This window comes from Oncorhynchus masou, chromosome 22 (genome assembly GCF_036934945.1).
Source record: "Oncorhynchus masou masou isolate Uvic2021 chromosome 22, UVic_Omas_1.1, whole genome shotgun sequence".
In the NCBI taxonomy this organism is placed as follows: Eukaryota; Metazoa; Chordata; class Actinopteri; order Salmoniformes; family Salmonidae; genus Oncorhynchus; species Oncorhynchus masou.
In genome coordinates, this window is record NC_088233.1 from 34,898,846 (window position 1) to 34,912,844 (window position 13,999).

General features: G+C 43.7%; 1 protein-coding gene across 5 annotated transcripts in view; it reads right to left on the bottom strand.

Annotated features, from left to right (window-relative positions):
* The window catches only part of LOC135509382 (enhancer of mRNA-decapping protein 4-like), a 44,750-nt gene that overhangs the window by 8,174 nt on the left and 22,577 nt on the right, over positions 1–13,999 (bottom strand). For 2 of the 5 annotated variants that reach the window (XM_064930003.1, XM_064930000.1), the window contains exons 17-21: positions 13,873–13,957; positions 13,068–13,654; positions 12,881–12,982; positions 701–844; positions 573–621 (exon numbers count right to left, since the gene is read on the bottom strand). In XM_064930003.1, the coding sequence (XP_064786075.1) occupies positions 573–621; positions 701–844; positions 12,881–12,982; positions 13,068–13,654; positions 13,873–13,957 (967 nt within the window). Of the gene's footprint in view, positions 1–572; positions 622–700; positions 845–12,880; positions 12,983–13,067; positions 13,655–13,872; positions 13,976–13,999 lie in introns of all 5 variants that reach the window. The other 3 variants (XM_064930002.1, XM_064929999.1, XM_064930004.1) reach the window with 2 other exon arrangements.

Consider the following 13,999-nt stretch of genomic DNA (forward strand, 5'->3'; position numbering starts at 1 on the left):
ATAGTGGCGAAATAATTACAATCTAACAATTAAACACTGGAGTGATAGATGTGTAGATGAATGTGCAAGTAGAGATACTGGGGTGCAAAGTAGCAAAAAATAATAATAATATGGGGATGAGGTAGTTGGGTGGGCTATTTACAGATGGGCTGTGTACAGGTGCAATGATTGGTAAGCTGCTCTGACAGCTGATGCTTAAAGTTTGTGAGGGAAATATAATCTCCAGCTTCAGTAATTTTTGCAGTTTGTTCCAGTCATTGACAGCAGAGAACTTGAAAAGTTCAGAAGACCATAACATCTAAGCAAACCAGGTATACTGAATAATCTACTTATCCCATGTGGATCAGTTGGTAGAGCATAGTGCTTGCAATGCCAGAGTTATGGGTTCGATTCCCACGAGGGAACAGTGTGATTACATTTTTTCATTTTTTTTTACGCATGTATGTAAGTTGCTCTGGGTAAGCGAGTCTGCTAAATGACAAATGTAAACAAATGGTATTGCTGAAAATACACAATGTGTGTACATCCTGGTGCCAGCGTCATAATCACAACAAACAACCATGATCACTTACCTGATGATGCTGCTCAGGCTGCCTGGACTGAGAGGCATGAGATGCATCCCTGAAAAGAGAAGGCAGAGAGGCCATTAGACATTGAAGTAAAATAACAGAAAAGGTTTACCATGACTGCTATCACCCACCCGTCATCTTTTTTACTCTTCCTCTTAAGTTTAGGGGAGCCTCTGGGAGAACTCTTCCACTCCTTCACTGGCAGTCTTTGAGACGACCTGGCTCCACAGTTCCCTGAAGACGACTCTAGACTGGCCACCTCATCGTCATGGTCACTGTTACAGGAAAGCAAAACAAGAGGTACAGGATAAGTGCTCACAGTTGTTGATAAGCAAGACTAAGGCATGGGTACAAAAAACCCTACAGGTTTAGGATGAACATTGAAGGTGCTACACATAGGATTTTTTTGTTGTAGAAATTTTGCATTGTATTTGCATTCAAAAACCATAATATATCTGGCACTAATAGTGGAATGATTGTGCTTCACAGTATTACTTACTCGCCAGTGTTGTGATTAGATGTAATATTCGCCTATTGATTTCTCCTGCCGGAGTGGCATCTGTTGTCAAACTGGGAAAGCTGTCATGACTTTGTGGCGGTGTTATCTAGTGGAAATGGCTAATTTCCTGGTTGCAAAAATTCTACACTATTCGCTCAATTTCAGTTTGTGAGAAAACAAGCAGTTTAGTCAATCATTGTACCATCTAAAATCACTGTGAAATATAGCTTCAATAAGAAAAAATATTGTTTTTACAACTTCTTGAAGCTGATCAAAACTTCAAACAGTGGTTTTGGTCCACCAGCTTCAAATTAGGGCTGACCCCATTTAGTCGACTGGTCGATTGTTTGGTCGAAAGGCTGTTGGTCGATCGAGATTTAGTTGAGCAGTAGCAAATTTAAAAAATCATGGTATACAAGACACCTGTCTGACTCGTGCACATCTGAGTGGAATGATCCATTGTCGAGGCCATGGGCCTGGCACAGACTGATGGACTAAGACATTTGCTCCAGAAATTGTATATAGTTCTATTATGTAAGAACAATGGTGCAGAACAAAAATAATTACAGAAATAATTACAGATGAAAAATAATTATTTTATAACAAATGTGCTTTCTCCCACATTGGATAGTGCTCGTTGTCCACGGTTTTGAAACTTATCAGTGCGCTGTTGAATGGGCACTTTTCCAAGACCATGTTGCTATGGGCATAATAGCAACGTTGACCAGCATATTGGTGTTGAGAACAATGCGGCAGAATTAGGAGATGAGAAAGCAACACTTACTATAATTGTCTAAGAAAAGTGAGGACAGAGGAAACCCAACTTAATTAGGGCTATAATCAATAGCCTGTTAAAACGTGCCTGGCTATATAAATCATCCATATAGATAAATAATGAGAACACAGATAGATATCTGTTATTTATTTCTTCTTCTTATTATTATTATTAAGAAATCTACATCAAAAAAATCCTATGTGTAGCACCTTCAATGTTCATCATTCATCCTACACATTATTTTTAGGTATTTACATTTTTTAAACTGCATTGTTGGTTAGGGCTTGCAAGGAAGCATTTCATTGTAAAGTCTACACCTGTTGTATTTGGCGCATGTGACAAATACAATTTGATATCTACAGAAATAAGACAGATCCCGCTTCTGTTGAATGTTTTGAGTGTTTGTTTAGTAGCCTATTGCTTCCGTGAGCACCAAGCCTCAGGCACCCACAACATGTTGGACAAACAATTACACAAATTCATCTGTTTTTAATCTTCGCTATGCTGTAATACAGGCTTTACACTTATCTCCTGAGCAACAAGTAAACATTCCCATGATTCGAGTTTGTCACGTCCTCTGCATCCATTTTGCCGTCAGATGAGTTACGGCATTCAGAGCCTGTTATAACCAATTTATTGATGTGACTATGATATGCTATAGAGCATGTCCTATTGGTCACGTGCATGTGTCACGTAGAGACAGCAAGGGTTGAGGGAATAGGGAATGTTATTCCTAAACAAATTAGGGATTTCGGTAACATAACTTTTCAGTCAGAAATGGCTGCCATTATGTTGCAGTTTCAGCAACACAGACAGCGCAATACACACTGTTGATGTTCTATGGTGGTCATTGCAGCTGGGAGAAGAGAGACAACGGGTGCAAGTCACAAAGTCACTTGCTGTTTTTTTATTTTTAATACAGCAAGTCTGAGTCAGGCCCAGCACAATCAAATCAATTACAGTCGGACTCCCTCCAGTCAATTATGTGTCTTAATTATTTCCTCAAACAGTTCACTTAAAGCACCAAACAAGTTCAACATAGTGGATTTGATTAAAACACTTAAAGTGCAGTCAAAGTATTCAGACCCCTTCCACTATCGCACATTTTGTGAATTAAATAAAATGTTCCTCAATCAATCTACATACAACACCCCATAATGACAAAGTGAAAACATGCATATATATATATTTTTATTTTATTTTAATATTTGCACATGTACTAATGAGGGAAATAAGTATTTGACCCCCTCTCAATCAGGAAGATTTCTGGCTCCCAGGTGTCTTTTATACAGGTAACGAGCTGAGATTAGAAGCACACTCTTGAAGGGAGTGCTCCTGATCTCAGCTTGTTATCGGAATAAAAGACGCCTGTCCACAGAAGCAATCAATCAGATTCCAGACTATCCACCATGGCCAAGACCAAAGAGCTCTCCAAGGATGTCAGGGACAAGATTGTAGACCTACACAAGGCTGGAATGGGTTACAAGACCATCACCAAGCAGCTTGGTGAGAAGGTGACAACAGTTGATGCGATTATTCACAAATGGAAGAAACACAAAAGAACTGTCAATCTTCCTCGGCCTGGGGCTCCATGCAAGATCTCACTTCGTGGAGTTGCAATGATCATGAGAACGGTGAGGAATCAGCCCAGAACTACACGGGAGGATTTTGTCAATGATAACAAGGCAGCTGGTACCATAGTCACCAAGAAAACAATTGGTAACACACTACGCCGTGAAGGACTGAAATCCTGCAGCGGCCGCAAGGTCCCCCTGCTCAAGAAAGCACATACACATGCTTGTCTGAAGTTTGCCAATGATCATCTGAATGATTCAGAGGACAACTGGGTGAAAGTGTTGTGGTCAGATGAGACCAAAATGGAGCTCTTTGGTATCAACTCAACTCGCCGTGTTTGGAGGAGGAGGAATGCTGCCTATGACACCAAGAACACCATCCCCACCGTCAAACATGGAGGTGGAAACATTATGCTTTGGGTGTTTTTCTGCTAAGAGGACAGGACAACTTCACCGCATCAAAGGGATGATGGACGGGGCTATGTACTGTCAAATCTTGGGTGAGAACCTCCTTCCCTCAGCCAGGGCATTGAAATGGATCGTGGATGGGTATTCCAGCATGACACTGACCTAAAACACATGGCCAAGGCAACAAAGGAGTGGCTCAAGAAGAAGCACATTAAGGTCCTAGAGTGGCCTAGCCAGTCTCCAGACCTTAATCCCATAGAAAATCTGTGGAGGGAGCTGAAGGTTCCAGTTGCCAAACGTCAGCCTGGAAACGTTAATGACTTGGAGAAGATCTGCAAAGAGGAGTGGGACAAAATCCCTCCTGAGATGTGTGCAAACCTGGTGGCCAACTACAAGAAACGTTTGTTCTTGGTGGCAAAACCCTTGTTGGCAATCACAAAGTACTAAGTCATGTTTTGCAGAGGGGTCAAATTCTTATTTCCCTCATTAAAATGCAAATCAATGTATAAAATGTTGGACATTTGTTTTTCTGGAATTTTTTGTTATTCTGTCTCTCGCTGTTCAAATAAACCCACCATTACAATTTTATACGGATCATTTCTTTGTCAGTGGGCAAAAGTACAAAATCAGCAAGGGATCAAATACTTTTTTCCCCTCACTGTATTAGCTAGGTAGCCACTTGTTTGCCTATTGAAATTGAATTTCAGTTCATGAAAATAAATAGCTAGCCAGCTACTTAACCCTGTTGCTAACGTTATAAGCAGCCAGCTAGCTTCATCTGGCTAGTGAGGCTTGACCAGACCGGGTTGTGTGCCGCAAATAAGGATTAGGTACAATCGTTGAATTTGCGTTCTGCCTTCAAAATAAAAGTACCTCTTTGAAAGTGATGCATGAGGTTACAATTGGTGGAATCATGCCATATTTAGACTAGATAATACTAAAGGTTGCTGGACCGGGGATTCCGTCCAGCAACCTTTCGGTTAATGTATAATGATTAAACAAGTTTGGTTGCCTTCTTGATTGTCTGAGGATTGCACAGAAACCGAACCTGACCGGGTTTAACAACATTTTGCAGATTTTTTATTTTATTTAATACATTGTTTTGTTGGAGTTGGAATTCATGCAATGTATACAACAGATCGTGTTAGGATATAAAAATTGATTATCAAACAAAGCGATGGTACATTTTTATCTCTGGGACCCTCAGGATGACAAATCAGAGCAAGATTACTGAATGTAAGTGTACTTTTTACCGTCAGAGGTGAATTTATCAAACCAGTTGCCTTGATAAGTGTTCTGTTGTGCACTCAAACAATAGCATTATATTTTTTGGGGCTGGAATAGCTACTGTAAATTGGATACTGCAGTTAGAGTAACAATCATTTAAGCTTTCTGACGATATAAGACATTTCTATGTCCCAGAAGGTTGGCTGTTTACACCGCCATTCTCTTCACATATATCATATTGAGCAGCAACTGTCCCGATTTTGGGACACTGATCCTGTAAAGCTTAATTAAAATGCAAATCAATTTCTAACATTTTTGACATGCTGTATTTCTGGATTTGTGTTGTTGTTATTCTGTCTCTCACTGTTCAAATAAACCTACCATTAAAATTATAGACTGATCATTTCTTTGTCAGTGGGTAAACGTACAAAATCAGCAGGGGATCAAATACTTTCACCCCCTCACTGTACATACAAGGATTCCTAAATTATTGCTATGAATAGTAAAAATGACTAAAGTTTCTACTGGTCATTGTTATCAGGCTGGTTGTATTGGTGCCATCAAGGTACCAAGCTAAAGCTAGCTAGCTAGCTACCCCAGAAGTTGCGGTCAAAGAAATCATGCTTTATTACCAGCGCGGTATAGTAAACACATCATTCCTGGCCAGTGTTTGCAGACTTTTTTGTACAGCTTTGACAGTGATACTGATAGTAGTGGTGGTGCTTGGCTTGCATGTGCAAATTCAGAACACACAACATTATATAATAGAATTGTGTTATTTGACATATCTTTTTTTGACACAAAGACCCAAACGGTGTTCCATGTACATGTCGTGAAGCTAATAGCAGTGACGCCACTACTGTAACTCCGGTAGGGCAACGTGCACTGGCCCTCGACCAGTCAGCGAAAGACAACATCACCCACAACAGAGAACGGTTGATTGTCAAGGGGAATGAATTACATTATCTTGGTATTAATGAATTAAGCCTTTGAGTTGTCTCGCTGAAGTTCTTACTCTTTCAAATGACTGCTAGACTTGTTGACTGCTCGGTCCACACAGCAGACATTGTGGGCTAGGTTAGGAAAGCGATGTTAGCGCAAAATTTGTGTCATGTACCTACGTTATATAGGTATGCACGTCAGCTTTGAACTCGGTTTTGTACATCGGCATTAAATGAGAGACATGTTATGGGGGGGGGGGTCAAAATCAAAAGTCAGTATCTGGTGTGGCCACCAGCTGCATTAAGTACTGCAGTGCATCTCCTCCTCATGGATTGCATCAGATTTGCCAGTTCTTGATGTGAGATGTTACCCCACTCTTCCACCAAGGCACCTGCAAGTTCCCGGACATTTCTGGGGGGGAATGACCCAAGCCCTCACCCTCTGATCCAACAGGTCCCAGAAGTGCTCATTGGGATTGAGATCCGGGCTCGTCGCTGGCCATGGCAGAACACTGACATTCCTGTCTTGCAGGAAATCACGCACAGAACGAGCAGTATGGCTGGTGGCATTGTCATGCGGGAGGGTCATGTCAGGATGAGCCTGCAGGAAGGGTACCACATGAGGGAGGAGGATGTCTTCCCTGTAACGCACAGCGTTGAGATTGCCTACAATGACAAAAACCTCAGTCCGATGATGCTGTGCCCCAGACCATGACGGACCCTTCACCTCCAATTTCATCCCGTTCCAGAGTACAGGCCTTGGTGTAATGCTCATTCCTTCGACGATAAACACAAATACGACCATCACCCCTGGTGAGACAGAACCACGACTAGTCAGTGAAGAGCACTTTTTGCCAGTCCTGTCTGGTCCAGCGACGGTGGGTTTGTGCCCTTCGGCGACGTTGTTGCCGGTGATGTCTGGTGAGGACCTGCCTTACAACAGGCCTACAAGCCCTCATTCCAGCCTCTCTCAGCCTATTGCGAACAGTCTGAGCACTGATGGAGGGATTGTGCGTTCCTGGTGTAACTCCGGCAGTTGTTGCTATCCTGTACCTGTCCCGCAGGTGTGATGTTCAGATGTACCGATCCTGTGCAGGGATAGTTAACAGTATAACTTTAGTCCGTCCCCCCGCCCCTACCCGGGCTCGAACCAGGGACCATCTGCACACATCAACAACTGACACCCACGAAAGCATCGTAACCCATCGCTCCACAAAAGCCGCGGCCCTTGCAGAGCAAGGGGAACCACTACTTCCCAAGGACTCAGAGCGAGTGACGTCACCGATTGAAACACTATTAGCGTGCACCACCGCTAACTAGCTAGCCATTTCACATCGGTTACATTACACGTGGTCTGCCACTGCGAGGCGATCAGCTGTCCGTCCTGTCTCCCTGTAGCGCTGTCTCAGGCGTCTCACAATACGGACATTGCAATTTATTGCCCTCGCCACATCTGCAGTCCTCAGGCCTCCTTGCAGTATGCCTAATGCACGTTCACGCAGATGAGCAGGGACCCTGGGCATCTTCCATTTGGTGTTTTTCAGAGTCAGTAGTATGGCCTCTTTAGTGTTCTAAGTTTTCATAACTGTGACCTTAATTGTCTGTCTGTAAGCTGTTAGTGCCTTAACGACCGTTCCACAGGTGCATGTTCATTAATTGTTTATGGTTCATTAAACAAGCATGGGAAACGGTGTTTAAACCCTTTACAATGTGAAGTTCTTTGGATTTTTAGAAATTATCATTGAAAGACAGGGTCCTTAAAAAAGGGATGTTCCTTTTTTTGCTGAGTTTATTTAATTTTAAAGATTGTGTTCTATACACGTGTTGTGTATTTGATAAAGGGCTCATCTGTAAAAGTATTGATGCAGGGTTCACCTCCTGCTAAAATTAAGGTTAAATAAAATATGTAAACCTGAGTTCCAACTGTATCCTCAATAGAGTTTGAGCTGACCTCTGGGAGCCAACTCCAAAGAGACCACATTCAAGTCCTCCATCCCCCACTCATTCAAATGTAGGAAATGGTTACTCCAGTCTGACCCCTGCTGCTGTCTCTGACTCCACACCCAACCCCGCCCGGCCATCTAGAGGTGTGAAGAGGCCAGCCCAGAAGCGGAGGAGGGCCAGTGCACCAGCGGCAACTAACACAGAGGGAGAGGACCATTGGAACACTGTGCTATAAGATGATGTGGAGCCACTCCCACCAACATTTCAATCTAAAAAGGCAGCCAGGATCTCAACAGGACGTGACTGGAAAGTACAGCCCCTTCATCTTTGTGTGTAAACTTACATTCTTTAATTACCATAGTATATTTGTATGCTCTCTATAGTTATGTATCAATGAACCAATTCGGCCACTTGGGTACATTTGTGCAAACTCTAAATTATCCCCAGCTTCCTCTATCAATGTATGGCCTTTCTTTTGCACATCAAAAAAACATATATTTTTTATTTGACCAGATCTGTGGTGTTATATTCTCCTACATTTCACATCTCCACAAACTTCAAAGTGTTTCCTTTCAAATAGTATCAAGAATATGCATATCCTTGCTTCAGGTCCTGAATAACAGGTAGTTAGATTTGGGTATGTCATTTTAGGCAGAAATTAAGATGAAGGGTCTTATCCAGAAGAGGTTTTAACCCTAAAAACAATAGAAATACCTTAATTACATAAGTATTCAGACCATTTGCTCTGAAAATCAAATGTATTGGTCACATACACATGGTTAGCAGATGTTAATGCGAGTGTAGAGAAATGCTTGTGCTTCTAGTTCCGACTGTGCAGTAATATCTAACAATTTAACAACTACCTTATAAACACAAGTGTAAAGGAATTAAAAAGAATATGTACATATAAATATAATGAGCGATGGCTGTGCGGCATAGGTAAGATGCAGTAGATGGTATAGAGTACAGTATATACATATGAGTTGAGTAATGTAGGGTATGTAAACATTATATAGAGGCATTGTTTAAAGTGACTAGTGATACATTTATTACATCCAATTTTACATCGTCTCTCGGTCCCAGCTTTGATGCACCTGTACTGACCTCGCCTTCTGGATGATAGCGGGGTGAACAGGCAGTGGCTCGGGTGGTTGTTGTCCTTGATGATCTTTATGGCCTTCCTGTGACATCGGGTGGTGTAGGTGTCCTAGAGGGCAGGTAGTTTGCCCCCGGTGATGCGTTGTGCAGACCTCACTACCCTCTGGAGAGCCTTACGGTTGTGGGCGGAGCAGTTGTCGTGCCAGGCGGTGACAGCCCGACAGGATGCTCTCGATTGTGCATCTGTAAAGGTTTGTGAGTGTTTTTGGAGACAACGCAAATTTCTCCTGCCTGCTGAGGTTGAAGAGGCGCTGTTGCGCATTCTTCACCACACCGTCTGTGTGGGACGACCACTTCAGTATGTACGTGATGTGTACGCCAAGGAACTTAAACTTTCCACCTTCACTACTGACCTGTCGATGTGGATAGGGCGGTGCTCCCTTTGCTGTTTCCTGAAGTCCATCATCTCCTTTGTTTTGTTGAGTGTGAGGTTATTTTCCAGTGTGGTTGCGTTGTCTGCAGACCTATTGGGGCGGTAAGCAAATTGAAGTGGGTCTAGGGTGTCGGTGATGTGATCCTTGACTAGTCTCTCAAAGCACTTCATGATGACGGAAGTGAGTGCTACGGGACGATAGTAATTTATCTCAGTTACCTTTGGTTTCTTGGGTACAGAAACAATGGTGGAAATCTTGAAGCATGTGGGAACAGCAGACTGGGATAGGGATTGATTGAATATGTCCGTAAACACACCAGCCAGCTGGTATGCGCAGGCTCTGAGGACGTCGCTAGGGGTGCCGTCTGGGCAGGTAGCCTTGCGAGGGTTAACACGTTTAAATGTTTTACTTACGTTGGCTGCGGTGAAGGAAAGCCTGCAGGTTTTGGTAGCGGGCCGTGTCAGTGGCACGGTATTCTCCTCAAAATGAGCAAAGAAATTGTTTAGTTTGACGGTGTCCGCGACGGGGCTGTTTTTCTTTTTGTAATCCATGATTGACTGTAGACCCTGCCACATGTCTTATGTCTGAGCCGTTGAATTGGGACTTTACTTTCCAGCCTCCATACTGGCGCTTAGCTTGTTTGTTTTCCTTGCGGATGGAATAGCTACACTGTTAGTATTCGGTCATGTTTCCGGTCACCTTGCCATGATTAATAGCAGTGGTTCGCGCTTTCAGTTTTGCGCGAACGCTGCCATCAATCCATGGTTTCTGGTTGGGGAAGGTTTTAATAGTCACCGTGGGTACAACATCACCGATGCACTTGCTAATAAACTCGCTTACAAAATCAGCATATACATCAATGTTGTATAAGGCTATCCGGAACATATCCCAGTCCACGTGATAGAAGCAATCTTGAAGAGTGGGGTCAAATTGGTCGGACAAGCTTTCTGTTTCCCGTTTTCATTTCTGCCTATAGGCTGGGAGCAATAAGTCGGTCAGATTTGCCGAGAGGAGGGCGAGGGAGGGCTTTGTATGCGTCGTGGAAGTTAGAGTAGCAATGATCCATAATGCTGCCAGCCCGGGTTGCGCATTTGATAAGCGGATACAATTTAGGGAGCCTTGCTTTCAGATTAGCTTTGTTAAAATTCTCAGCTAAAATAAATGCAGCCTCAGGATATGTGGTTTCCAGTATACATAGAGTCCAATGAAGTTCTTTCATGGCTGTCGAGGTGACTGCTGGGGGGGGATATACATGGCTGTGATTATAATCGAAGAGAATTCTCTTGGTAGGTAAATGCGGTTGGGCATTTGATTGTAAGGAATTCTAGGTCAGGTGAACAAAAGGACTAGAGTTCCTGTATGTTGTTATGATCACACCACGACTCGTAAATCATAAGGCATACACCTGCGCCCTTCTTCTTATCAGAGAGATGTTTGTTGGCGCGATGCGTGAAGAAACCGGGAGGCTGTACCGACTAACGTATCCCGAGTGAGCCATGTTTCTGTGAAACTCCCAATCTACCTACCTCATCCCCCATACTGTTTTTATTTTATTTACTTTTCTGCTCTTTTGCACACCAGTATCTCTACTTGCACATCATCATCTGCTCAACTATCGCTCCAGTGTTAATCTGCTAAATTGTAATTATTCGCTACTATGGCCGATTTATTGCCTACCTGCTCATGCCATTTGCACAAACTGTATATAGACTTTCTTTTTTCTACTGTGTCGTCGACTTGTTTGTGTTATTGGCTTGTTTATTGTTTACTCCATGTGTAACTCTGTGTTGTTGTCTGTGTCACACTGCTTTGCTTTATCTTGGCCAGGTCGCAGTTGCAAATGAGAACTTGCTCTCAACTAGCCTACCTGGTAAAATAAATAAAATAAAAAACAGAATGTTACAATCTCTGATGTCTCTCTGGAAGGCAACCCTTGCTCGAATTTCATCTACCTTGTTATCAAGAGACTGGACATTGGCGAGTAGTATACCTCGGGAGCAGAGCGATGTGACCGTCTGCGGAGCCTGACCAGAAGACCGCTCCATCTGCACCTTGTGGTGCGCCGTTGTTTTGGGTCACCTACTGGGATCTGATCTATTGTCCTGGGTGGTGGCCCAAACACAGGATTCACTTCGGGAAAGTCGTATTCCTGGTCGTAATGTTGGTAAGTTGACCTTGCTCTCATATCCAATAGTTCTTCCCGGCAGTTATACTCACAGAAATTATTTTAACAGTTTCTAAAACTTTAGAGTGTTTTCTATCCAAATCGACCAATTATATGCATATCCTAGCTTCTAGGCCTGAGTAACAGGTAGTTTACTTTGGGCACACCTTTCATCTGGAGGTGAAAATACTGCCCCCTACCCAAGAGAGGTTAACCTTCTAACAGGACAATGACCTAAGCACACAGCCAAGACAATGCAGGAGTGGCTTCGGGAAAAGTATTTGAATGTCCTTGAGTGGCCCAGCCAGAGCCCGGACTTGAACCTGATCAAACACGTCTGGAGAGACCTGAAAATAGCCGTGCAGACTCCCCATCCAACCTGACAACTTGAGGATCTGCAGAGAAGAATAAAAAATAAAAAACTCTCCAAATACAGGTGTGCCAAGCTTGTAGCGTCATACACAAGAGACTCAAGGTTTTAATCGCTGCCAAACGTGCTTCAACAAAGTACTGAGTAAAGGTTCTGAATACTTACATAACTGAAATATTACATTTATGTTTATATATTTGCTAAAATGTATAAAAACCTGTTTAGGCTTTGTCATGATGGGGTATTGTGTGTAGATTGATGAGATTTTTAACAATAAAATACATTTTTGAATTAAGCTGTAACTGCACTGTTGGATGTGTCCATATGGAAAAAAACAGTTGATCAAGATTTTGGTCAACCCGGGGCCAGGGCCAGCCCTACTCAAAACAGCAGTAAAAACAATATTTTGAAATTGAACATTTTTTTCACAGGGATTTAGATGGTAAAATGACTTCCTAAGCTATTCAGTGCTAGTTCTCTCAAACTGAAATTGTGCAAACGGTTTGAATTTTAGCAACCAAGAAAATTGCGATTTCCACTAGAAAACACATCCACGGTCAGAACAGCTTTCGCAGTTTGACAACAGATGCCGTTCCGGCAGGCAAAATCAATAGACAAATATCACAGCCAATCACAACACTGGTGGGTAAGTAATACTGTGAAACACCATCATTGCACTATTAGCGCCAGATATTATGGACATTTTCTGAAATTACAATGCAAAAACATTCTATGTGTAGCAGCTTTAAATCAGAATCAAGCTTACCTTTACAAGCAAACTACAAATCAAGCACTGACCTCCAAGAAACACAGCAAATACCACAGCCTTCCAGGGTAATTGAGAACTGAAGGGGAGTTCCAGAGATGTCTATCTTACCTCTGTTCTGCACTGGCGTCCTGACTGTCATTCTGGGTTAAGTGGTAGGTGCGTCTGTGGTATGGAGAGGACATGTGTCTGTCCTTAATTTCCTCCCTCGAGCTAAGAGAAACAAAGAGACCCGTGTATGCTCTGGGGTTTCTTGCATCGGTAAAGACTTTGTGCTTATGTCAGTGTATGAACTTACCAGTCTCCCAGGCCATTGTCTCGCAGGCTGTTGCGTGTTTCCCGTGTGATGTCAGGAGCTGCAGGCCACGGGTGGCTCACATTGTTGTCTGAGCAGGAGGCAGCGGCAGCAGCATTCTCTTGTGACAGGGCGTTCTCCAGCAGTGAGGGGGTGTTACTGAGCCTCTGTTCCGCCTCCACTGCTCCTACTACAGCACCCAGCTCCAGGGGCAGATGGCCATGGTCAGAGCTGTTCCGGTTTCGTGGAGAGAGGAGGTGAAGAGCTGAGGCTGCAGAAGCCATGCTGTCTGTGTGGAGGGCTGGGAGAGTTTCTCGAGATTCAGTTCCAGACATCCCCCCCAGGCCTCGCTGCAGCGTCTCAGAGGCGATCTCAGGTATGTCCTGAGACATGGCCGTGGAGGCAGACGAGATGACGTCCGGAGAGCGGGCCCGGGTAGGAGAGGCCTGCTGAATCAGCATAGGCTCAATGACCTGCGGGTCCAGCGAGAGGGGCGGGTTTGGAGAGGGAAGCCCCTGTAGAGGGCGGAGGGGGTAGGTGAGGGGGAACATGAGCGTATGAGGAGTGGTCTCTTGTGGAAGATGGTACATCTTTATGAGACAGCCGGGAAGATCAAAATGGAACAAGGAGTAAGGATAATGTCACATACGATGGAGAGGGACGAAAGGTCTTGTAAGTTGACATGAACACATTACTTTAGCCCCTCAGACTCTCCAATTGTGTGGCACACATCCTGCTTTCTAACTGTGTGTAATGACAGCATCATGCTGTAAGTGTGTATGTGTCTGCGCGTGCATGTATGGCCTACCGGCATGTTGTCCCCTAAGCCTGCGATGAGGATGGAGTTGCTCTCCACAGACATCTTAGGGCTCTGGGTCAGCTCCTCTCCTCCCCTGCAGACATTACCATCACTGGAGTCAGGGACGTCAAACCAC